This window comes from Dermochelys coriacea, chromosome 15 (assembly GCF_009764565.3).
Source record: "Dermochelys coriacea isolate rDerCor1 chromosome 15, rDerCor1.pri.v4, whole genome shotgun sequence".
Taxonomy (NCBI): domain Eukaryota; kingdom Metazoa; phylum Chordata; order Testudines; family Dermochelyidae; genus Dermochelys; species Dermochelys coriacea.
The window spans coordinates 15781891-15805881 of NC_050082.1; the positions used below are offsets into that span (position 1 = coordinate 15781891).

A 23991-nucleotide genomic window follows, 5' to 3' on the forward strand; every position below is an offset into this window, starting at 1 on the left:
GTAGAAACCCAGGGTTTTAGAGTGGTGCGGGAGTCCTTGAGGCCAGAAAACTTGCTGTCCATTTTCTCCTCAAATAGGCCCGGCTGTCAAAGGGTAGATCCTCCATTGACTGCTGAGTCTCAGAGGACAACCAAGAGAGGAGCAGCCAGGAGGCTCACCACATGGAGATAGTGGAAGTCATGCTGCCTGGAGGGCCACCCTGGCCACAGTCATGGCCTCATTGAGAATTGCTCGGAACTCCTTCTTGGAAGCCTCAGGGAGTGACCCTTTGAACTTGGCCATGGCTTGCCACATATTAATGTCATATCAGCCAAGGAGGGCTTGGTGGTTTGCCACTCTCAGCCAAAGGCTGGAAGATGAATAAATCTTACGGTCAAAGAGATCCAGCCTCGAATCTTTATTTCTGAGGGTGGCCCCGGGTGTCCCTGCCTCTCCTTGTGGTTAACAGCTACTACCATGAGAGAATTGGGGGCAGGGTGGGAATATAAGTGCCCCTTGGTTGGCACAAAGTACTTGTGTTTGGCCCTTTTAGAGACAGGAGCCAGGGAAGAGGGGGTCTGCCACAGGGCATTAGTGATTTTGGAAACCCCTTCATGAAGGGGTAGAGCCACCCTGGCAGGAGCAGAGAGATCAAACAAGAAGTCAGAGGGCTCTTCCAGTTCCCCTACCTGACGTCCCAGATTGGTCGCGACCCTTTTCAAAAGTTCCTGGTGCACTTTGGTGTTATCTTGAGGAACTGGGTGAGGGGGCCCTGTAATAGCCTCGTCTCGTGATGACGAGGCTAATGCCGGTGCCGCAGGTACCTCTACTTCCATTGATGGTCCAGCAGATTGCTCCCCTGGGTCCTCCTGGACCTGTGGGGTCTTACCCCCTGAAGCCTCGAGGACCAGAGGGGGATGGGATACTGAGGCCCAGGTCTGAGGCTCCCGACACCAACCAGGAGGCCTGGGTGAACCACAGTTACACGGGTACCATAGGACAGGTTTCGGTGCTGACGATGTAGGCGGCACCACAGGTACCTGGGTTTGTCCCACAGTCAGGGAGCCTTGCTCCATGCCGAAGGTATAAACGGAGCAGTCGGTATTGGGCGACCAGGATGGGGTGGAGCGGTGGCTCTTGTCCAACTGGTGCTGGTCTCTGCACCCCGAAGCTGACCTGTCTGAGTAAGACGGGCGTCTTGGTTGGGATCTCAGGACCGGTGGCGCTCAGCGGATCTGCGTCTGAGACATGGCAATCCACACCTCACACTACTCGACCGGTATCGGGACGTCCAACAGGACTGGGAGCTAATATGGGCCGGTTGCCAGGAGGATCTTCCCAAGTAGGGTGACCTACTGTTAGGAGACAGGCAATGATGGCCCAGCGATCTGTGATCTCTGATCCTCAGTTGGTCCTGTGATCAGTACCAGGCCCTCGGAGAGAGTCAGGGCCGGCCTGGAAGTTCTTGCTGGATTGTGCATGTCTCAGAGGGTCTGTGCCAATCTACCGGAGAGGTACGCCTCGAGTCCCTCAATCGGTGTCCCCAGTGTGGTGACTGAAGAAAGCTCCACTGAGCTTGCCTCTCTAGTCCAGAGGCATAACGGTTTCGGGTGGGCGAGCGATGGCAGGACATCTCTCTTGATGGGGAACGGTGCCACTGAGGCTGGGGCACACGGAGAGGTTCAAATGCGGGTTTTCTCCAAGACTGGGGTACTGCTGGAACCAGTGTGAGTGGCACTGGGAGCATCAGGATCTCCTGAGCTGCTTGAAGGGCTTCGGGCATTGATGGCACCTGAAGCTGGCGGGGGCCTGCACTGCTATCTGAAGTCACAGGTGAAGTGAGGGATGGGTTGCACTGCTCGACTTGAGCTGGGGCCCAACTTTCTGAGGGGGGATGTTGAGGTGTCCGGCACAGGTTGTGGCTTGCCCCCAGCCCTCTCCTTTCCCTTACGAGAGGTAGGAGATCTTCCCCTCGGTCTTTTCCAGCTTCTTGACCGGCGCCGTGGAGGAGGACTGGTGTTGGCTCATGGATGGTGCTGGCGGAGCATCGTGAATGGAGGCCGCGGTGCTTGGTGCAGAGTTGGATCATTGCTCCAGTGCTGGAGAGAGTGCCGACTCCATTAGGCATGCTTTCAGACAGATATCGCGCTCCTTCTTCATCCTAGGTTTAAAGGACTTGCAGATATGGCACTTGTCACTTATGTGCCCTTCGCCTAAGCACTTAGGCAGCTGGTATGTGGCTCACGGATTGGCATAGGCCGTTTTCAGCGATCACAGGGCTTAAAGCCTGGGACCGGGGCATGCCCCGTCCCCAGGCTGAGTCCCGTTCAGGACTAACAAAGAGTCTGAGAACTACTACTAAGGGTAACTAAAAAACTATTAACTAGATACAACTATATTAGAGGTTTTCAAAGTTTGCAAGAACTGAGAACGACAATGCTAGCCGAAGCAGCAGAAGTTCCAGCACTGTCACTGGCGGCAAGAAGGAACTGAAGGTGGGGGAAGCTGGCGGCGCCCCTTATACTGCGCCATGCGGGTGCCACTCCAGAGGGCGCCAGAGCTGGTCCCCAATGGATACTGCTGAGGGAAAAACTTTTGGCACGGTGCATGTAGCAAGCACACATACCTAATATGGAATGGATATGAGCAAGCACTCGAAGAACTGCCACTACATAGAATCACCAGTCATTCCCCATGTGTAAAGGGGCGCAAGTGCTGTGAAGGTGACTGAAGCCCTGAGGCTGGAAGGGAAGACAATAGTGGCAGAGGATACTGTTGCTCTGAGTCTTGGGACCAGAGGAGGATTCTTCCCTCAACACAGTGCTCAGTCTGGAGACAGGATTTGGGACTATTGATTCTTGCACACTATTGTTATTGTATTGTTGAGTAAATAAACAGAGGATTAAAATTTGAATACAACTACGTAATATTAAAAAAAGGTTTAATCTGCATTTAAAGGGCTATTTCAGAAAGCTTATCCAAAGCACTCTTTTTAATCTGTTACAATCAATATTTTTAAGTTATAACACACACAGCAAAAGCTTAAACAGCTGTGAAGTAAGCAGAAGAAATAAAACAACCCTATTTCAAATATTGATAATAGACAGAAGTACTGTTTTCTTCTGTGATATCACAAAAGTTGAAAGCAGTCACAATCACTTGGGTAAAACTAAATTAATAAAAATACAAACACCCAAGAAACGCATAGAACACTAAAAGCAAGACTCCAATTTCTTGTTCCTTTGGAGACATTTATGTTAAATGCTTGTGCCATAATATTTATACTCCTGGGGGAATTCTGCGTCAGTGCACATGCGCAGAATTCATGCCTCCTGCAGATTTGTTTGCTTCCCCACAGAAAAATGACTTTCTGACATGGAAGCTGCAAAAGCAGTCACACAGCACTCCACTCCCTAGCATTGCAGATGCATTGTTTCAGGCACTCAGAGCAGCTGGCAGAAAGGTAAATCACCATGGGGCTGGGGACACCCCAGCCAGTGGCTCCTACCCTGAGCTGGGATTAGCTGCTAGTCCCGGCTGGGCTGGGCTGGAGGCAGGAGAGGATGGGACTTCCTTTTCCCCTGCAAGGAGTGGCTGGGGTTGTGTCAGACTGACGCCCAGAAACCTCCCCCAGCTGCAGGAAGCTCAGCATCTTCCCCTGCTTCCTGCCCACATCACACCTCAGCTGTGGGGGGAGGGATCACTGTAAAGGGAGCTGCTCCCCCATCCGCCAACCCCATGCACCTACCTCCCTTACCCAGACACCCCTGCCAAGCCTCACCCGGTACATCCAGAACCACCCCCCAAGCCCTCCATACCTGAACCCCATGATCTGGAGCCCCCCTGCACGCAGACCACCCCCCACTGAGCTCCCTGCACTAAAACCCCCAACCTGATGCCCCACCCCCTGCACCACCCTGAGTCCCACATCACTGACCACCAACTAGCTTCACCCAGATCCCCACCTCACCAAGCCCCACTCCCCCAGCACCCACATTCAGCTGCTGAGACCCCCATATCCAGACCCCTCCACTGAGCCCCACCACCTTCACCTGGAAGCCCCTGCAGAGTCCCATTGCCCCTTCACCTAGAACCGCCCCCAGTGAGCCTCTGTGCATCCAGATCCCCCCACACCTAGACCCCCACTCTGAGCTGCCTGCACCCGGATTGTCCCACACAGAATCCTCTCACCTCACAGCTGGATCCCTCTACACTGAGCCCTTCCCCACTTGAATCCTGCCTTGTTGAGCCTGCCTGCCCCACACCTGGTGCGCCTGGTGCAGAGGGGCAGGGCCGCTGGGTGTTTCTGGGGCAGGCCCAGGCCTTGTGCTGTGTCAGGGTTGGGTGCAGCCTCACCGCTGAGTCCGTGTCCCAGGGGGGAGTAGGGTGATCTCCCACCTTTGTGCAGCCAGTGGCCTGTGCTCCCAACTGCCATGCTGGAGCCTCTGCATTTATTTATTGACAAAGAAAACTTGCAGAATTTTAAAATATTGTGTGCTGAATTTTTAATCTTTTGGTGCAGAATGTCCTCAGGAGTAATAATATTTACCACAGAAAGCTAACTCAATAAGGCTGTGCAAGTGATTGGATTTTAATGACACAGAATAAATCAACTCTTTATAAGAACTGTTCTAAACCTCAAACTATTTAGATCCTACTGCATAATTCCAGTCAGCCCAAGAGCTTTCACACTTAGGGGTATATCCTCAGCAGCTCTATGCTCATAACTGGCACAGTGGAGAGGATGCTGGTTTTAAAGTAATCTTTCTAGTGCCCCTGATCCTGGGTCCAGGAGGCTCTGAAATAAACCCCAGTAACTCTGCAGAACCTTTTAGACTGCTCAAAATTATGCTGGCTGTGGCTGTTATAGGGTTTGTTGTACTGGCCAAGGGATATGTGCTCTGGCCCTCCTCATAGCTTGCCTCTGTTCACACCCCTTATATGGAAAAAGTGAGGAGAGAAAATGAATGGTGTAAAGCCAACATAGCAGCTCTATATTGTCTGAGGATTCTCCTACAGCGGGGAGAATCCTTGACTGTCTGTTTAGTGCAGCTTTCCAGCCCCTTTGTGCTGCATGCAAAACAGCTGGATCAGGGGCTGAGGATCAAGCCCTTAGAATTTTAATTTCTGTGCATGTCCCATGGCATGATAAATGGGCAAAACTGTCCATGTCAATTTGCACTGAGGTAGTCGAATTCCTACATAACAAATATTTATTGTCAGAAACATTATTCATATTTCCCCTCAGTACAAACGTACATTTAATTACTGAGGTTACATTTAATTTTATTTAAACAAACACTTGCCTGGAATCTCTACTTCTGAATGAAAAAGGAATGTAAATGTTTGGTATCTCCAAGGGTTACCAGCCTGGGTCATTCTGGTATATTTTAGGGCCACATTTTGCTTTCAGATACAAGCATACAACTTCAACTCTAGTCAATGTGAGTTGTGCAAATCCATCTGAGATACTGGCCATATGAGAGTTTCTCTCTCCTTGGGGAGTCATCAATCAAGCCAGAGGCAGCTGTGGTCTCCTTTGATTTCCATATCTTTACTTCAAAGCCTGCCAGGACATCTTCCTCAATTCTACAAGCTGTCAGCTGGTTTGCCAAAAGCCAGCTGCTCTCCAGCATTGGGGAAGCCAGAATGTACTAAAAAGAACATAGGGAAGATTTCTAAGCCCAAACAACAATGGAAGAGGAGACTATTTCCAGATTATAGTGATGGGGAGCCATCTCCAAGAACAGGACAACTGCAGAGAGCACACTCAATTTTGGCCAGCTGGGAGCTTTTATTAACTGGAGTCAGACTATAACTAAAAATGCTCTTTTCTGGAGACTCCGTTGCCACCACTGGTAACCAATGAGTTAGATATAACAATAGCTGGAAAAGAAATAGCAGAAATAATTGCACTTATCTTTTGCCCCTGAATCTGAAAGTGCTTTAACTCATAGAGCAAAGGAAGCAGGAGACGGAAATTGCAGTGTTCAGAGAAAGAGATGTCATTGTGCTAAGTGCATTGCTGCATCTTTTTAAGATTTCCTTTACTCCCACCATAGCATGCTTCAGAAGAGAATTAAACTTCTTGCCAAGGACAAAGGGTAGCAAGAAGACTAAAAGAGCTGTCTGGAGAAGACAATCAGGCACAATCTGCCTTTGCTGGGTTGACTGTTCCAGAGAAGGAGTCTGCATTAATGGCTATGAAGCTTCAGAAATAAATACCGTTTCATACATTTTGACAACTGTAACTTAAAACTTGAAGTTCTGTGTTTATATTGGTTTTCCTTAATAGAAGAAAGATTTGCCTTTGCCTGAGGTTAATACTGTTCCTGGGTGGCTAAAGACGGCCACAAGGAAACACACCCTTTTTCTTTTTCACATTAATAAAGCTTTTAACATGTTTCTGGCAAATTGGCAAGAGAAGTGCATGTAACTCATAATTTGTGATTTAAATGCGATCATGAACAAATAAATGCCTGTTCAGATCTTATTATTTATGGACTGAACCTGCTTTAAGACAAAATTACTCTTTTTTGGGCACCAGCCAAGCATAAACACTTATTAAGTCTCATTTTAATCATAAGCCACAAAAGTTCTCACTCTGTCTCACACAGTGCTGCCTATTTGGAGGTACTATACATTATAGGAATTTATGTGAATTTAACAGGTCTAATGTAAAGGTTCCTACACACAGAGTGGAACTTTTTTACCTTGGGAGATAGCAAATCATCATCAGTTTTCAGGGCCCATGCACACAAAATGCAAAAAAGACAAAGATGAATTTAAGAAAGGGGGTAAAAAAAACAACAACTTTCCTCTTGTTGGATTAGGTGATTTTTTCATTCTTCATTGAGAGAGAGAGAGAGAGAGAGAAAATATATGTATATAAGCACCAATGCCCCCCGTCCCCACCCCCAGCAGCAGAATATGCTCCTTTCAGATTTAAGATGAAGTTTTTGCTTTGTAGTACTTTGTTCTTATTGAACTAATATGGGAAAACCTTACATTAGCCTTGCTCACAGGCTTAGGGCTTGCTCCTGCAAGGTGCTGAGCATTCTGGCCTTAATCCAGCAAAGCACTAAAGTATGTGCATGACTTTAAAATAATTTAAAAAAATCCATATTTTCTTGCTATCTGGGCACCATTTATCATTTTTACCTCATATATATGGGCCTTGAAACCCAAAAAATCAATTGTCCTTGATGCCTGTTTGTGATGTTTAGCAACACGTTTTGTTATTATCTATATATGAAGTTATATGCCATTTTCTCTGTATTTCATTTTTTTTGTATTCTAATGTCATGTCTGGATGAGGATGTATTTTAATATTTATCTGTTTACTACCCTCAAAAAGAGATATAGATATCTGACTTTTACATGTCAAACAAAATAAAAACGAATAAAAGATTTCTACAATATAACATTGATAAAATAGACACTATACAACATAAAAGTTGTATCCCCCAACTTAATGTTACTTTTTAAAAAGGTTTTGGCTAATTTAGTGCTCACTAGAGATCAGACAGAGTACAAAAGTCCAGAACAAGTACACCGGGGCAGTGGCAGTGCAAACTACTGCACGTCTCCTTAACCCTGTTTTGAAGGGATCACCTCTATAGAGGAGGGATTCAACTTCCACATCCATTCAGACTTTGGCCTTCCTATTGACACTTCTAAGAAGCCTGTCAAATAATGGCAGTTGTGGTAATTGGTTTGAGATATGGATGTGTGTCCAGTAGGAACTGGATTGAGACCGTCAAATCATGGCACCCAGACTTCACTAAACATCCATCAGCTAGTGATAACTTTCACCTATTTCCAACTTGGTCTTAGTAAAACCATTAACATGGGGTGAAACACTATTTATCGCATTACCAATCCCTCAGCCATCCAAATCTCCCACTATATGCGACTTACATTTCAGATGAAAGAACAGTACCTCCAATAGATGAACTATTGAACATTAAGTTAGCCAGCAGATCACTAGTTCTCCCTTACTCAGATAGCTGTATTACCAGTTTTTCAAAACCCTGCATATATGGATCATCACTGCAATATTTAAATGTTAGATAAAACCAGGATAGAAGCTCTGTTATTAGAGCAAAATTTATGGTTCAGGCCCATAACCCTGGAAGGTCCAATTAGTACCCACAAAGAGTTCCTTGTGTCTCTTCTTTAACAGATTAGTCTGAAAAGGGGCGAAACTCCATCCATGTCAGATAATTTAAGGAACAAAGCCCGCTAAACTTTCCCCCCTCCAAGCAACAGAAGGGAACAGATTTCCTACCTCATCTAGTCTTTCCTGGCATAGCCATTAGCCAATATCCTGTGCCACCTTCAGCAGTGAACTTTGCAGAATCCCACGTTCCAGTCAAACAGAATCTGTCACTGTGTTCCTTCCTTCTGCCAAAGTCCCAGAGGCAGATCGTTTGGTTACGACCCTGGCTTTTACAATAAAAAAATAAATACACTGTAGGTGATCATTTACAAATGAGTGTTTTTGCAATAACAACAATAAGTAAGTTATAATAATTCAAATAGTAATTATGAAGGTCAGAATCACAAACATAAAAAAAAGCCCATAATAACACAGTTTTCTCCCAGAAATGAAATAAAACTTCTACATGTGGCATCAAATGCACTAGGCAAATAGTAATGACTATACGGACCATGTAAAAGAGGGGCAAAACAAACAAAACTAAAAACCCCCATTTACTAGACAAGGCCAACTAGACAAAGATAATACATGCAAAGAGGTAAAAACTATGTCAAAAGATTCTAGGAATATTGTATATCCATGGAGAGTTAATGGGAGAGAAACAAACCATAAAATGATGAGTAACAAGGGTTAACAAACTAGAGCCATAAGGCTGAAATTTTCCACGGTGTGGTGGGCCAAATCAAAATCATGGATCTGCTTATGGAAAGGATGCACAGAAGTCCACACCTCCTAGGTGCCAGCAACAGGACTTGTGCAGGTCCTCACACACTCAGACACAGAAAGTCACAATGTAGGGGAAGGGAAACTAATAGTTCCATAGTTATGTGAAGCCAGTTTGCCCTTTATACTACACGACTGGTGCACAGAAGGTTTGGTTGTTATTCCAGTTCATAAGCGAAAACAGCACAGTATCTTGGCCCTGGATAGAGGGGATGCATTCACCTCCCCTACCTTCTGCAGTCCACAGATATAGACACATGAATATTCAAAACTTTATGCATATATAAGGATTTAACCCTAGGAAGTGGACTGAGACCAGTCTCATCTATCACAGGTCACCAACTACTATCAGATGGTAATAACTATCAGTCTCTACTGATTGGAGTAGTCTGAAAATAGCTCCATATTCCATTACAATATCCTGAAACCTCAGTGTTTCCCACAAATCAATCTCACATTGTTTTTAAAGATGGAACATAAATAGTCAATAGTAAGAGCAACAACCTAGTTATTTCAGGGTCAAGTTACAAGCAATTGCAGGTATTGACAACAATATTGGGTATGCAAGCCTGAACAATGAATTCATTAATATACTCTATAAGTATCCAAGTAGTTACAGTATCTGCTGTCAAGTTATCATCTGGATAGGAGTCTCCCCCACTCCCTCTTCCATACATTAAATTATACAAATTCAAGTATTTTTAATTTACTAATTATTTTCTCACTTGACAGAAGCATTAAGCAAAACAGTGTAATGTACAGTAACACCCCGATTTTATGAACATCACTCATATGAACCATTTTTCTGATGCTGATGCCATTTTCCTGCCGTAAAATGTGACTTCAATCCTTCAGCCAATGTTTAAGTGACTATACAGGTTTGAAAAGACAGATTTGGCAGCAAAGAAGAGATGCTATTCTCTCAGTAAAAGAAAAACCAGGCACACTATATACATTTGGTAATGTACATAATCACTGAACAATTAATAAATTAAGTTATGCACTGTACCTACTGTAATTTTGAAATATTCAATTTTATAAACTTTGATTTTATGAACTCCTCATCCTAGTTAGTTCATAAACAGGAATTATATTGAATAGTTCTGTAGCTCATGAGACTTTACATTTTAAGAATCTATCAGGAGATGGGGAAAATGGTTTGTTCTGTTAAATTTTAGATGCAGATAAGAAAAAATACAGGTAACAACAGCCCTGGAATTATATTAGATACCTAAAGCATCATAATGTTATAAATACACAGCAGAGAATAGATGAGGGGGGAAACTGGATAATTAGATGAATAATTTTAGTTCAATACCAAATATCTTCAGGGTGTTAACAGAATTTAAGGCAGACAACAATATAAATGCTAATGAGCTCTATAGTACTTTACAAGAGATGTCTTTTCCTGATAAACATGTCAGAACACCTCAAAAAAATCACACAGATGCTCTGGCATCTGCTGCAAAGAAGGTGGATCACCTGTGTATTCCAAGGAACACAGTAACCTTGCAAACATCCCTCCTTGCAGGAGAACGTAATATATTTTGCAACAGAGTGTGAATATGTAATCCAGCATTCTTGTTCAATTTTTGTGGATACTAATCCGCCATTCTTGCTCTTCCACGCACATCCTTCAAATCCTTTACTTTTCCTATATCTTGAACTCACTTATCGCCTTTGTCTTTATGGTTTTCTACCTTGTAACTTGGATATCTCTACACTAGCACTTTATTGGTATAATTTATGTCACTGGGGTGTGTGGAAAAAGACACCCCTCTGAGTGACTCAAGTTTCACTGACAGAAGTGCTGGGGTGGACAGCGCTATGTCGGCAGGAGACGCTCTCCCGCTGACGTAGCTACTGCTGCTTGTTGGAGATGGTTTAATTATGTTGATAGGAAAGCTCTCCCCCAGAAGCACAGAGTGGCTGCACGAGCAATCTTACAGCAGCACAGCTCACTAGTGTAGACATGATCTTATTCTGTATTTTTCTTTTTTGAAAACTATTGTGGAACGTTTGTCAGTTTACACCCAAATTTCCCTTCTTCACATAAAGACTTCAGGTTACCTCACTTCCATTGATGTACTAAAGGACACCAGAAATACTGAATTGTGATGCTGTAGTCACAGGAAGCAGTATTTACTCTGAAGAAATTGAAAACATTATTTTAGGCATTCTCAATTTTTATGTTGTGGCTTTTAAATTTGGTCTTTTATTGTAAATTGTGTCACACTTTGTCTTGTATGTTCAGAGACAAGACTTACAGTGACTTCAGAAATAAGCAACGCCTTTTTATCAAGTATGTTACAGCAACAAGATTAATACAAGCACCACAATTTCTTGTCCCTTTTGACTACTCCACTGACCTGAGGAGCCCGTCTCTGCCATAGATTGCTTCCACCCAGTGCACAGATTTTCCTCCATGACCATCTAGAATTGTATCCACCCTGCGTGTCTTCAGGTTCCAGACATGGATCAGCCCATTGGAAGACCTGATAGAGGGAATGGATGGCATTTGCTGTGACAATCATGTAAAATTTGATAAGAAATTTTGCTGTTCTTCCGCCTTCTCGGACTCTGAAGTGTTATGTACGTACACAGGCTTCATTCAACGCACCAATCACTTACTGAGAATACATTTTGTTGTTTTTCCCAGGTACAATTTACTTAAAGTATATGTTCTCTTTAAAAAAAAAAAAGGGGGGGGGGTTGAAGGATGCTCATCTCTGCAACAGCTTCTGGTGGGAAGTTTACTTAAAGGTTTCTACTCACCCAGAGAATAGAATGGGGTAATTGTGTTCTTGGCCTCCACAATAAAAATGTAGAGTATGGACTTCAGCACTAGTACCCCGTAGAACAAATTGTGGATCTGGAGGTGGAAGAGCCATATCAGCAATAATCTAGAGACACTTTCCAAGAAGAGAAATCAAAGAAAAGCACATTAAGAAAAAAGATTTTCTTAATCACATAGTGTTAAGAAGCATATATTATGAACAACAGAACTACAACTGTGGTCTGCTTCAAACATTTGCTTCGCTTAAAAGTCTATACTTTCCCCTTATAGCTAGCATTATGTTGAGGTTATTCGCCATATAATCCAAACTAAAATGTTCCCTCTTACACTTAGGGATCAAGCAATCTATCAAATCTGCTTCTCATTGCTATCCATCCACGCTAAACTATGAGAAGTGCTAAGCTTGCTACATGAATATGCATCCATCATATATTTGAATATACAAATGTGTTCAGTTATTATTCTCCATGCTGCAAACTGGACTGACAAGTGACAACTACAAAATGCAAAGAACTGGACACACAAATTTAGTGGAGCAAGCACATTTATCATTCCAGTTAGGCCCTTGGCAAATTCTTTCCCCTTCCTTCCAAAATAATCCTTTCACTGTGCTCTCTTGCCATGGAATATATATCCACTCAAAAGGATTCCAGGTAAGATTAGAGTGATACTCATTTTTACCCCAGAGTTTCATTACTCCCAAGTGCTCCAACTTTTGGTTCCAGGTATGGTTATATTTCAAAAATCAAAGCAGCATTTCTTTTTAATTTTATGACCACACTATGTTAAATATTGCATTCAGAGGGGTTTGCATTCTTCCCAGGATCAGGAAAAATATAGATCTTTTCGCCTCTAGGCGCTGGTTCAAATATGGCCTAGCATCAGTAGTAATCAAAAATTATTATTTGATGACTGGGCTGGGGGACTATATAAAGCAAGTGGTTGATCACAGGCTGCAAATCAACAGAGCTCTTAAGCATGTGCATAAAACTTTAAGCACTTGAGTAATCCTGTTGAATTCAAAAGAGCTACTCATATGACCCAGTTAGGCACATTCTTAAGTGCTTGGATTGATCCAGGCCTTACCAAAACATGTTCACAGCACAAAAATGTCCATCAAAATGAACACCTATTTAGACAATTTTTGCAAAGACAACAAAGACTGTATGGCAATGAAGACTGAACAATACTTCAGCTTGTTCTGGAGGATCCTCCAGAACCATGCTGAGGCATAGCTATTAATTTAGTAGCCTTTATGAGCTTTAAATTAATTTGGAAAATGACAAAGTAGTGAGTATTATAAGCAGGTTTTTATTGACAGTCTTTCCTGTGTGAAATAAGTGACCATGCCCCATATAGCCTACACTTCTATCTCTTACTTTATTGCCGCTGTTCACATTAAGAAATGACAGGTTTCAGAGTAGCAGCCGTGTTAGTCTGTATATGCAAAAAGAAAAGGAGTACTTGTGGCACCTTAGAGACTAACAAATTTATTTGAGCATAAGCTTTCGTGAGCTACAGCTCAAAGCTTATGCTCAAATAAATTTGTTAGTCTCTAAGGTGCCACAAGTACTCCTTTTTATTAAGAAATGAGTAGATTGAAAAGTAAGGGGAGGGGGGCTGTCATGGTGGATATCAATAATCATGACTCTTTCAAAAAGCTGTTTACTGATGGGTTCCACTACCCCAAAGAATCATTTTCTAAGTTAAATAAGTGAATGTCAACAGGATTCTTTCTCCCAGCTGGGTCCCAGAATAGGATGGTAACACAGAAGTAAAACTAAGCATTACATGGACAAGTAAAACATTTCAGTTTTTAAGTAGACACTCATGATGCGTCAGTGTCAGACTTTGACTCTTCCTTTATTAAATGGATGCGTTGACTACTGCAACTCAGTTGAGATGAGAGAGATTTAATTCTATCTTTGTTATTTATATAACAGCGATAACTACGGTATCTGTAATTCCTAATTAAACAAATATTTTAGGTCTAGTCATGAAACAGGAGTTTACAATCTAACATCTCTCTCTTCCTCAATAGTACTGTACAGTAAGCTACAAAAATAATGAGCTCAGTGCATAACTTCCATGTTTTAATGCACTGATTCATCTGTTTTATGATGATATCTGATGATCCAGACTCATGACAAGCCTGGAATAAATTTTCAGATGATTACACGCTTGTACAAGGTTGTTCCCCATGGTGAGATTCAACCCTTCAGTGCCTATCTGTAACGTACTTCATCCTTATTATGAGACTGTCTGTTACAATAAGCACTTTGTCTTTGAAGGTCACTTGATCAGAGCTCCATAACTATCCAAAACCATTCTAATCACCCTCAAAGTGACAATTTGTCTTTGGAACCCTCTGAACGTTTAATGTAGCTAACACAGAGCACGTTATAGGGAGGTGTCCCTTTTTATGAAGGAATGATTCCAAAGTATAGTTCTAAGAGAGGGAGGGAGACAAAATGGAATTGAGTCAGCTCAGAGGATATCGGGATTACGAGGCAGGATTTAATAGCATTTTTCTAATTAGCAACACAAAAGTTTTGCTGATAGACTGTGTATGCCTGGATGTGAGGAAGGTTTTAGCTGGCATGAAACAGACACTCCTAATGCACGTCTTTTCAAGGACAATACTGTAGAAGACTCCTCAGACTGGGATATAGGGAAAAAATAATAGTAAACATACTTTATTCACTCATGGATTCAAAGTAAATTGTCAATCTTTGGAAATGGGATTTTGCGATTATATACATCAATGTGGAAATCTGTATTTAATAGTATATGGCTTTTATCAATAGCCCCATGTTGTGTTTTGCTCGGGAATGAGGTATTTTCTATTATTAATTGCTACTGCTAAATCATCAGAGGCTGCACAGCAAAAAAGACAGTGGTGCTTGGTGAGAAGTGACAGCATAACAATTTTAAGATTTCTACTGCTCTCGACACTAGTTGTGACACAGCAGTTTGAGCAACAGTTCAAGAAGAAAAAGAAATGGAGTACTTGTGGCACCTTAGAGACTAACAAATTTATTAGAGCATAAGCTTTCGTGAGCTACAGCTCACTTCATCGGATGCAAGAACAGTGAACTCCTAAATTCTAATCCCACCTCTGTTGCTAATTTCCTCTGTGAACTTCGGCAACATCCCTTAAGAAGATTTTCAAAGGTACTGTATTTAAGTGCCTGAAGATGCAGATAGCCACCTAGTGAGCTTTTTCAAAAGCACCTAAGTGCCCATCTTCAAAATTTTCAAAAGTCCCTAAATGATTTAGGAGCCTAAGTCCCATTTTCAAAAGTGACCAACACTGGTGTGAGACCAGAATCAGGCCCCAGGGCTCTAAGCAGCAAAGTGAGACCCACAGAAGGAAATTTATAATAAATGCTTTCAAAAAAGTTCTCTGTCCTAACCATGTGCTTGACTCACAGGCACCTAGATGTTGTGAGCACTGGCTTCCAAGACAGGACATTGGAGGACATGAATTAAGTTTTGCTTATGACACTATTTGTTTGTAAGAGGATACCAGCCTTGAGAGATGCAACACCTCCTTGCCGTACTTTGGTCTTGTTATTTTAAATAGACATCAATCCTATTCTTTTTTTCCCCTAGCCTTTCCTGTGCTGGTAACACTCTCCTCCTTCAGGGACCAAATTGTGCTCCAGAAGTTATTTGGACAGGGTACAATACAAACCCCAGATATATTATGTTGATTACTCTTGATCCACCACCAATTGCATGCTGATTGGAAAATCCAGATGTCCAGATCAATATTCCAGTTAGAAAATGACTGTGCACATCACACATTGTATTGTAAAGGGCTTTGCCATGCAAAACATGTTTCTACTAAAATTGGGAATTGTTTAGTCTTCTTCAAAAAATGTAAAGTTATATAACTTTAGAGAACAAATTACCAAACACCATCTATAAAACCCCACTTTGTTTCGCGTGTAATTTAGGGAACTTTCCTCAAGTTATTTGAGTTTCTATGCAGTGAGAAATGCACTACTTCAGCATTTGATAAAAAAAAAGTTGATTTTTCAATTAATAATAGTCATTAAAAAATGTAAATGTCAGAAAGATTACCTTAGAAAAATCTCACAGAGAATTAAAAACATTAATAGATTCCCACAGGAAAAATTCCAGTTGAATTCAACAACTCTCCTGTTCCCACTCCTGTCATTTGTATTTCCATCACACATCGAAGCAAAAACAAATTGCTAGTAAACGATCATCCAAGCACCCCCTTCCCCCACAACCCCACAATTTAATCTGAGATACAGACAGCTTCAGCAAAAAACTAAAAAAGGCTTCTGATTCTGTAGTTGTTTACAAAGTAGCAAAAAGTTGGTGCTAAAGAGAGATTTTTCAGGTATGCCAGAGATAAATCTCTCTCGGCACGTCTGGCAAACTGACTCGGGACTCTAACTAGCAGGTGTGCAGATATAATTATGACTGCAAAATATTCGACACATCCAGGTGTGCTCATCATCAAATATATGAAATCCCTTTTATTTCTGGAAATTCCAAGCCTACCAGGTGCCAGCCTCCCAAAGAAGAGTAAGATTAAAGAATTAGTCAGTAAAAATATGAATAACCTTTTTTCTTCCCTGTTCTCATGTATGAAAGCTCCTCTCCAGATTGCACTTCTGTCTTTTCCACTGGGGTCAAAGGGTAACTTTGCTCCTTTTGTGATGATTTTTAAGACACGTTTCCCACATCTTATAGCTAACTAACTAGATTGACTATATAGCACCTGCCTTCAATAAGAATATACAGTATGTAAATTTTAAAGAAAACTGGTTGAAAGGGCAATTTTATTAAGTTAATAGTATAAAGCACATAATCCAACTCCATTTTCAATTTTAAAATATGATAGGTAGCCTTTACAGTATGAGCTTTCTAAAGGGCCCATAAGGCCAATCTTGTCCAGGCTTTCTGCCTATAAATCATAACAGATAGTTGAGCTCTCATGGTGAGGCAATCTCTCCTTCTGCCCCCAGCAGTACCCATAGTGGATGGCTGCATTTAAAAATTGTGGACCTCCCGCATCTCAGCTGGCTACCACGTTACTGGTTGGCTGTATGATCCATTTGAGCAGTCAGGCTGGATCAACAGAGACCCTGGGTTGATTGGCCTTCCTCTAAATCTACTCTACTTGAAATGCCAAAACACAGTGGAACTTGCACATACCTCAGACAACAGTAGTTGGGGCAAATGCTGTATGGACATGTGGCATTTCTAGCAGGCACAGGATCAAAGTCCAGGATTACAAATAACCATTTTATCCAAACATAACTAAAATACAGATGGTCTGGCAGCTTCCAGATACATCTGCAGAAAGCAACTGAACTGCTTATTTCAGAGTATTTGAACTCAAAGATGAGTATTTGAAGTTTACAACATACTAAGAAAATGCGCTCTAAAAGCAGGTTAAATATTTGGTAAAACACATATGCCCATCAGCCTACCAAAAATTTGTGGTAATTTTTCAGCCCACTGCCTTTGAGTTTGACTCTGCAAATCCTATAAGCTTTACATAAAAAACACAAAGTAGGGAAGAACATTTAAATGGGAAAAGTATCTGAGCAAAAGGATGTTTAGTTTGTACTCTATAATAAGCTAAAAATATAACAAGTCTTTTTTTTTTTTTTCTTTCCCCCACCAAATGAAGCAACTTGGAATTCAAATCCAGATTTAGTCTACAAGGAACAGGAGCTTACATTCTCATTTGTACACATCACAGCTTCACCACATAATTTGATATAAGTGTCAGTCTTTCCTCAAGTAAAACACAGGAGAGAAACTGCATAGTATCGTGAGGTCAGAACTGAGGCACACTGGTAGAACTGGGGGTAGGAGGAAGCTTGCCTGCATGTGACACGTGACTTGCTTTTAGACATGTGAGCACTACGTTAACTTTTGAAAAATATGCCAAGAAAACATGACTGTAACGTTAAGCTTTTTACTTTATAGGTCTGTTTGATATCTTTCTTGCTATACTACTAATACTATAATAATACTAATTCCATATATCGTGCTTTAGTGTTTATGTTTAAAAAGCTAATTAAGTAAATAGAATGGTTTCAAATAGAATGATTTGACACAAGACGTACAAATGAAAGAGTCATTCCTTTTAGCAATATGTATATCCAGTGCTTTACATTAGCATTAGCTAATTACTTTGTACATTTATTCTTTAACTACGTTCATCCTCAGACATCAGTGTCAAAGTAGGAATTAAGCAACACCGTTGTATCTTAAAAGATTCATGTTAAAAACTAATCAAAAATAAAATCATGGCAATAGACTGGAAGCATGCACTAGTGTGAACTGAAATATGAACAAAAAACAACATAACCAAGAGATTTCCATACTGACATAACATTGTTGCTTTTGAAAATTTAAATGTAGAGGGATAACAGCATCAAACAGGACTTGCTGATTTATATGACCAAGCTATACAATACTGTATTAATGGATACCATTAACCAATTGCCACACATCCTATGTTGCAACTGACTAGAGGCCTGAATTTTTACAGGTTGGGAAGTCAGTGCTGCCAGAGTTTTCATTCTAACTGGCCACAAAATAGTTGTTAATGACCACTAATGACTGACTGCTCAGAAGAAGACTTCAAAATAATAAGTCTAATCCTGAGAGATGCAAAGTAGCTCCCTCTGCCACTGAAGTAAACAGGTTAGGAGCTCAACCTCCTTCAGGAACTGGGCCAAAGTTAGCTTCTTTCCTGACCCCATCTAGGGAACAATGGAGGTTTCCACATTTCACTGTATAAACCAATAAATGGTTAGGGAGCAAACTGATTTGTTTATCAGCCAGTGGTAAAAATATATGCCAAGAAATTCAGTCAAAGCAGGGGGGAAAAATGGCTACTAATAGAAATACAATGTGATTTTTTTCAATCATTTCCAGTCAGAGAATGGCTAGTTACAGTTTTAACACCTTTTCTCCTCTAACTAGTCATCATCTAATTGACAGAGAACAAAACACAATACACTTATGTCTTTAAATAATTAAGTTTGTAAAGAAAATGCATATAAATTTCAACATACGATTTTCAGAAATATTTGGGATTTGAGCTGGTATCTTGAGGATAACCTCCAAATACTTCCATCTGCAATTAAAAAAATTCACTATAATTATTTTCCATATGAAAACACAGATTCAGCATGGGAACAAAACTAAGAACACTGAGTTAGCATATGGATCTCATTGCCCCTATACATTTTAGTCACTAAAAAAAAAAGCTATTAATCAACATGTAAAAGCCATAAATTAACATAAACATTAATCATTCTAATACTCCTGGTGTGTCAGAATGATAATTTTTTTTTCAGTCTTTCATTTTGACATACTCGCCTTTAGCTATCAGCTGGCTGACCTTTCTTAACACAGTTAAACATTTTAGGCATTGCAAATCTCACTGAAATAAACATTTTTGAGAAAACCAAATATCATGGCTACAGTTATGCCATTGCACTTGTTTTTAATATGTCAAGCTAAAATACAGCATGAAAACACAGCTGAAATTGATGAAATGTTAGTGTTTCATAAACAGGTTCATTGTCCAGATTAAAGAAAAAGAAACCCATCTGTTTTGCTTTATGAAGCCATTAATTGCCCAGTAAAGTGCAATGATAAAACTACGGAAAGCCTTGTTTTAGGAGAAAGAAATCCGACACAAAATACACAGTAGTTCAACTCCAAAACAGACTCCCCATATGGCTAATGCAAAAAGATATAGGACCTCTAATGCCAAATCTCCTTGAAAAATTAAAGAATGTGAAAATGCACAAAATAAATGAAAAAAAGTCTTCACACAATTGTCTCTGTACAACACAACATTCAGGCTTAAAGTTGAATTCAAGTTTGCACACTTGATAAATCATTGAAATCTAGCAGAAAATTGATAAGCCAAGGACCATCTAAAGGCTGTTTTGAGTAGCCTTTCAGTTCAGCCATGCATAGCAATCTGTCAGCAACAGAGATCGGTCTACCCAGCCTCCGAAATTAGGAGTGCTGCCTACTTCAGCATTGGGCATGAATCTCTTGCTTCCAACAGCAATAACTAGTTAATATTGTCCTCAGACTGCAAAGATTTAATTAAACACCTTCGAGACATTTTAGCAGACATTTCCTGAAATACTCTTGTTTAGTAGCAAACTATTAAAAAAAAAAAGCAACCTGACAGAGAAGAAATATATCAAGTTCTTACAGCAACTTAATCTGGCCAAACTTGCATGTCTGCAATTAAGGATTCCATAATTCTGAGCAATTAAAATACATACTTTATTAGAAAACTAATTAATTCTAGACACATATTTTTCCCATGATAAACTTTTATGATTTTATTCCCTTATAATTACTATTTAATTAATCTAGCTTTGTATTATACTATACTATTTTTCTGGCACTCGACCAATAAAGACAGTAAATTGATTGCGGTTCTATTGTGCAACAGCAGACTCTATAATGCCAGTTTCAACACCACGTTTATTTATTTGTCTGTTCTATTACTTTTCTTTTCCTCCCACAGGGCATATGAACACGAAACACAATACGCACAGGATAACTTTTTGTGTTCTATAGATTTTCTCCTTCTAAATGTGAAATAGAACATAAAACTTGTTTTAATTCAATATCAATGCATACGCAATATGATACTATATAATAAAAATATAACTCTTAAGAAATGACGTTATAGGTCTAACATATATATCACAAAATGGCTAGTCAATTGACTATTGACGTACAGGGCCGGGCCCTCAGCTGGAGTAAACTGGGTTAACTCTATTGACTCCCCAGTTCCAGCACAGGAGATCATCCCGTGATAACTGACAATAGGGGAGGAAGGGCAAATAAAATCTTTCATACTAATTTACAAAGTTCGTACATAATACAACATTTATTTTAATGTCTCTGTCAGTTTTACCCAAATTAAACTTTTACTGTGTAACTTTAGCCTCCGTTTAAAAAAAAATGGACTTACACAAGTTTCAACCAAAATAAGCCTTCTCACACCTCACTTTATAAATAGTTATTTCTGGAGGAATGGTATCTGTTTGTACTAAACAATGTTACAGCAAAAATGTACTTAAATATTACCAATAGAAGTAAGTGTGGTATTTTTGTTCCCGTCTTTACCACTTTAGAAGTAAAAACTATCCATTAAAAAAACCGCACAAGCCACTGCTGACCCTTTACTATTAGGAGGCCTTAAACTTTCTTCAGCGTATCCTTTCCTAAAATCCTGGCACTGGCTGTCATCTCAAAGTTGCCACCCCATCTCGGTGTGTATTTTTTTCAGAAGGAATTGAGAAGGGATTTGTTTTAAACATATATGGAAGCAACATGCTACTTCATATTCTTTAAATCTTTTGAATCAGTTACTTGATTTTATGCTATTTTTGCTGGTACAAAATATACAACACTGCCCACAGATACCACTTATCCAAAATGATCCTAATTCTAGAGGGAACAAGGTTATTTCATCGTGCACTGTAAGAAACTGTACCCAAACTATCTCCTGGTTGAGCGCTCTGAAAAAGCTCCCAAAATATTTTATTTTATCCTTGTTCCCCCATTTTCTAAAACACCGAGACAGCACTGACAAAATACAAAATCATTGGAAAAGGCGGAGAGGAAGGAAAGTATTTTTATGGTTAAATTGAGCAAGAAATCCTTTAGGCATTGGTACATTTCAGGATACACGTACAACGGAATATTGTATTTACTTTTTTCACATGGTTTCTGTTTTTAAGATTTATTTTATAGATATGTTTCAGACAACAACTTTTTTAAAAAAATCCACCTAAGTCACAAATAGTTGAAGTAATCAAATAGTAAATCAGATGTTGTAGTTCCTGCTTGTTTTCATAGTCCACATTTTTGACCCTGTCCTGAAAATCCTTACTCACTTGAGCAATCCCTTTGAAGTGAGTGAGGTTTGCAGAATTAGACCCTTAAATCAAAATATTAAATTATTTAATCTCTATGGGTGCAGTAATAATATCTATAAATTCATTCCTTCTTTAGAATCTTTATGTTTGTTAACTAAGCCACAGTACTGCTGCAAGGCAAGTATTATTATAAATCATTTTACAGACAGAGAAACGGAGGCAGAGAGGCTAAGTGATTTGTCCATGGTAACAGAGAGTCACTGAAAGAGCCAGGATCAGCATAGGATTTATGATCTCCCAGATCTGTGCTCAAACCCCTCTGTAAGCACAATGAAAGAAAACTTTTAGCGAGTTCACTAAGAAAAGAGAAGTCTTCAAATTGTATAATAAGGTTGTGTGATGTTCCTCTACTCTGTATTAATTCATTAGATCAAAACTTGCAGGCTTTATTAGGCAGAAGTCCCACTGGTGTCAGTGGGAGTTTTGCCTTAATAAGGACTGTAAAATTTGGTCCATAATCTTTACTATTTCAAGAATCAATTTTTATTTTTTGTTTAAAAAGGCCAAATGTCATGTATATCAACCATTTCAAATTTAGGATTCAGAGAAGCAGATTAAAAAGCATTCTTCTGCTGTGTCTCTCACTAAAATTCAACATTAATTGGTATCAGCACCTCCTTTTCGTCCACTGTGGTTCCTATCAGATACAATTTATGTCGATGTTATTTGGATAAGCCACGTTATCAGATAGCAAAGTAGTCCAAGAAATGTGACAAGAATGCACCGTAATTCTGGTGCAAACAAGAATGACATTTACAGGGTAAATGTTACCTGATCATCAAATACAACAAATGTTTATTTTAACTGCTTAGTCTAATCTTAGATTTTAGATACAAAACCATAATTGTTCTTCCATGTGAATTTGATCACATAATTCTAGATCCATTTTCCATGACCATGTAGGACGGAGTTGTTAAATATAGTTATTTTGAGAGAGACAAGTGGGTGAGGTGATATCTTTAAATATTTAATATCTTTGGTAATATCTGAAGAAGAGCTCTGTGCAGCTCAAAAGGTTGTCTCTTCCACCAAGAGAAGTTGATCCATTAAAAGATATTAACTCATCCACCTGGTCTCTCTCATATTCTGGTACTGACATAGCTACAACACTGCAATATTTATTTTCCCCATTCCTGAGATAACAATATCAGAACAGGTAAATAGTCAAAATGTGAAGGATATTAATAAAAAGTGAGCGAACAACTACAACACCAGTTCAATAATTCTTCAATGACCTTCATACTAGAATTTCTAGTATTAAATGATACAGATGCCTGGCACATTCTGATCTGTTAGCTCTTCCATATTTTTAAGGGGTCATGTCTTATATTAGCTGTTTATTTCTCTGTACTTGCTAAACCAAAAGTTCCTGAAGACAGTTAACATGTTTAAAGTGTTATTACTTATTTAAAGCTTCAGTCCCCTTGTCCAGTATGAACCACATTCGATCAGAAAAAACAAAACAAAAAACAAAACCCAACAGTGAAATCTAAAACTATTTCACCATCTTAATTCTGAATCTTGAAACAGCCTGCAGTACCTGAACTTGAACTTCCAGCCTTTGAATGGGCTCTGAACAGCCCCTTTTGTACTGGTCTTTTATGCTGGCAGGAATTGAGGTGTCAGTCTTTCACCAGATAATCAGATTATGTCAAATTCTGACCAAATTCATTAAGAAAACCTTTATGATTATCATTATCTCAAAGCAGAAAATCTAGATCAAAGTATAACAGATTTTACAGCACAATAAAACTGATTATAAATATTTAAACACTAATTAAAGTGTCTCCATTGTTAAAAAGCAAATAAATAATTGAAAGCTACCTCTCTTTATAAAACTATCCAAGTCCACCATATTTATCCACTGCTTCACAGAAAAACAGGGTCAAGATTGGGTGGATGGTGGGAAGAAGTGTATATAAAAGGGAGTCATTTGAGACAATGGAGGATAGCTAGAGTTTTAAATCATTTGTCTGAAGTAAGCTACTCCAAATGTTCATTCCAGTGAAAGATTGTTAACTCTTTAATGTCTTTACTAAACCTATTCCTACCAAGCAAAAATCTGACAGACAATGTCAGCTATTTAGGCAAGAGGCTCCACATTGAGGGGATGGAAGTCACGTCAGAAAGAATACGGGAGGAAAGAACTTTCTTTAAAAAATATTCAATAGTAAAAAAAAATAATTCCCAGACTAACAAAACTAACCAAAATCTGCCAATTTTTGCTAAAGTTTCCATCTTCTTGTGTGTGTGTATAAAGAGCTAGATAACTGAAATTTGGTAAACCT

The 23991-nt window shown here is 39.9% G+C and overlaps 1 protein-coding gene across 1 annotated transcript in view; it reads right to left on the minus strand.

Moving 5' to 3' along the window:
• GNB1L (G protein subunit beta 1 like) overlaps window positions 1–23991 on the minus strand; it is a 57730-nt gene that overhangs the window by 15814 nt on the left and 17925 nt on the right. Inside the window, 4 exon segments of the mRNA XM_043498081.1 lie at window positions 8270–8392; window positions 8394–8427; window positions 11293–11418; window positions 11699–11836. Coding sequence (XP_043354016.1) covers window positions 8270–8392; window positions 8394–8427; window positions 11293–11418; window positions 11699–11814 — 399 coding nt within the window. The 5' untranslated portion in view covers window positions 11815–11836.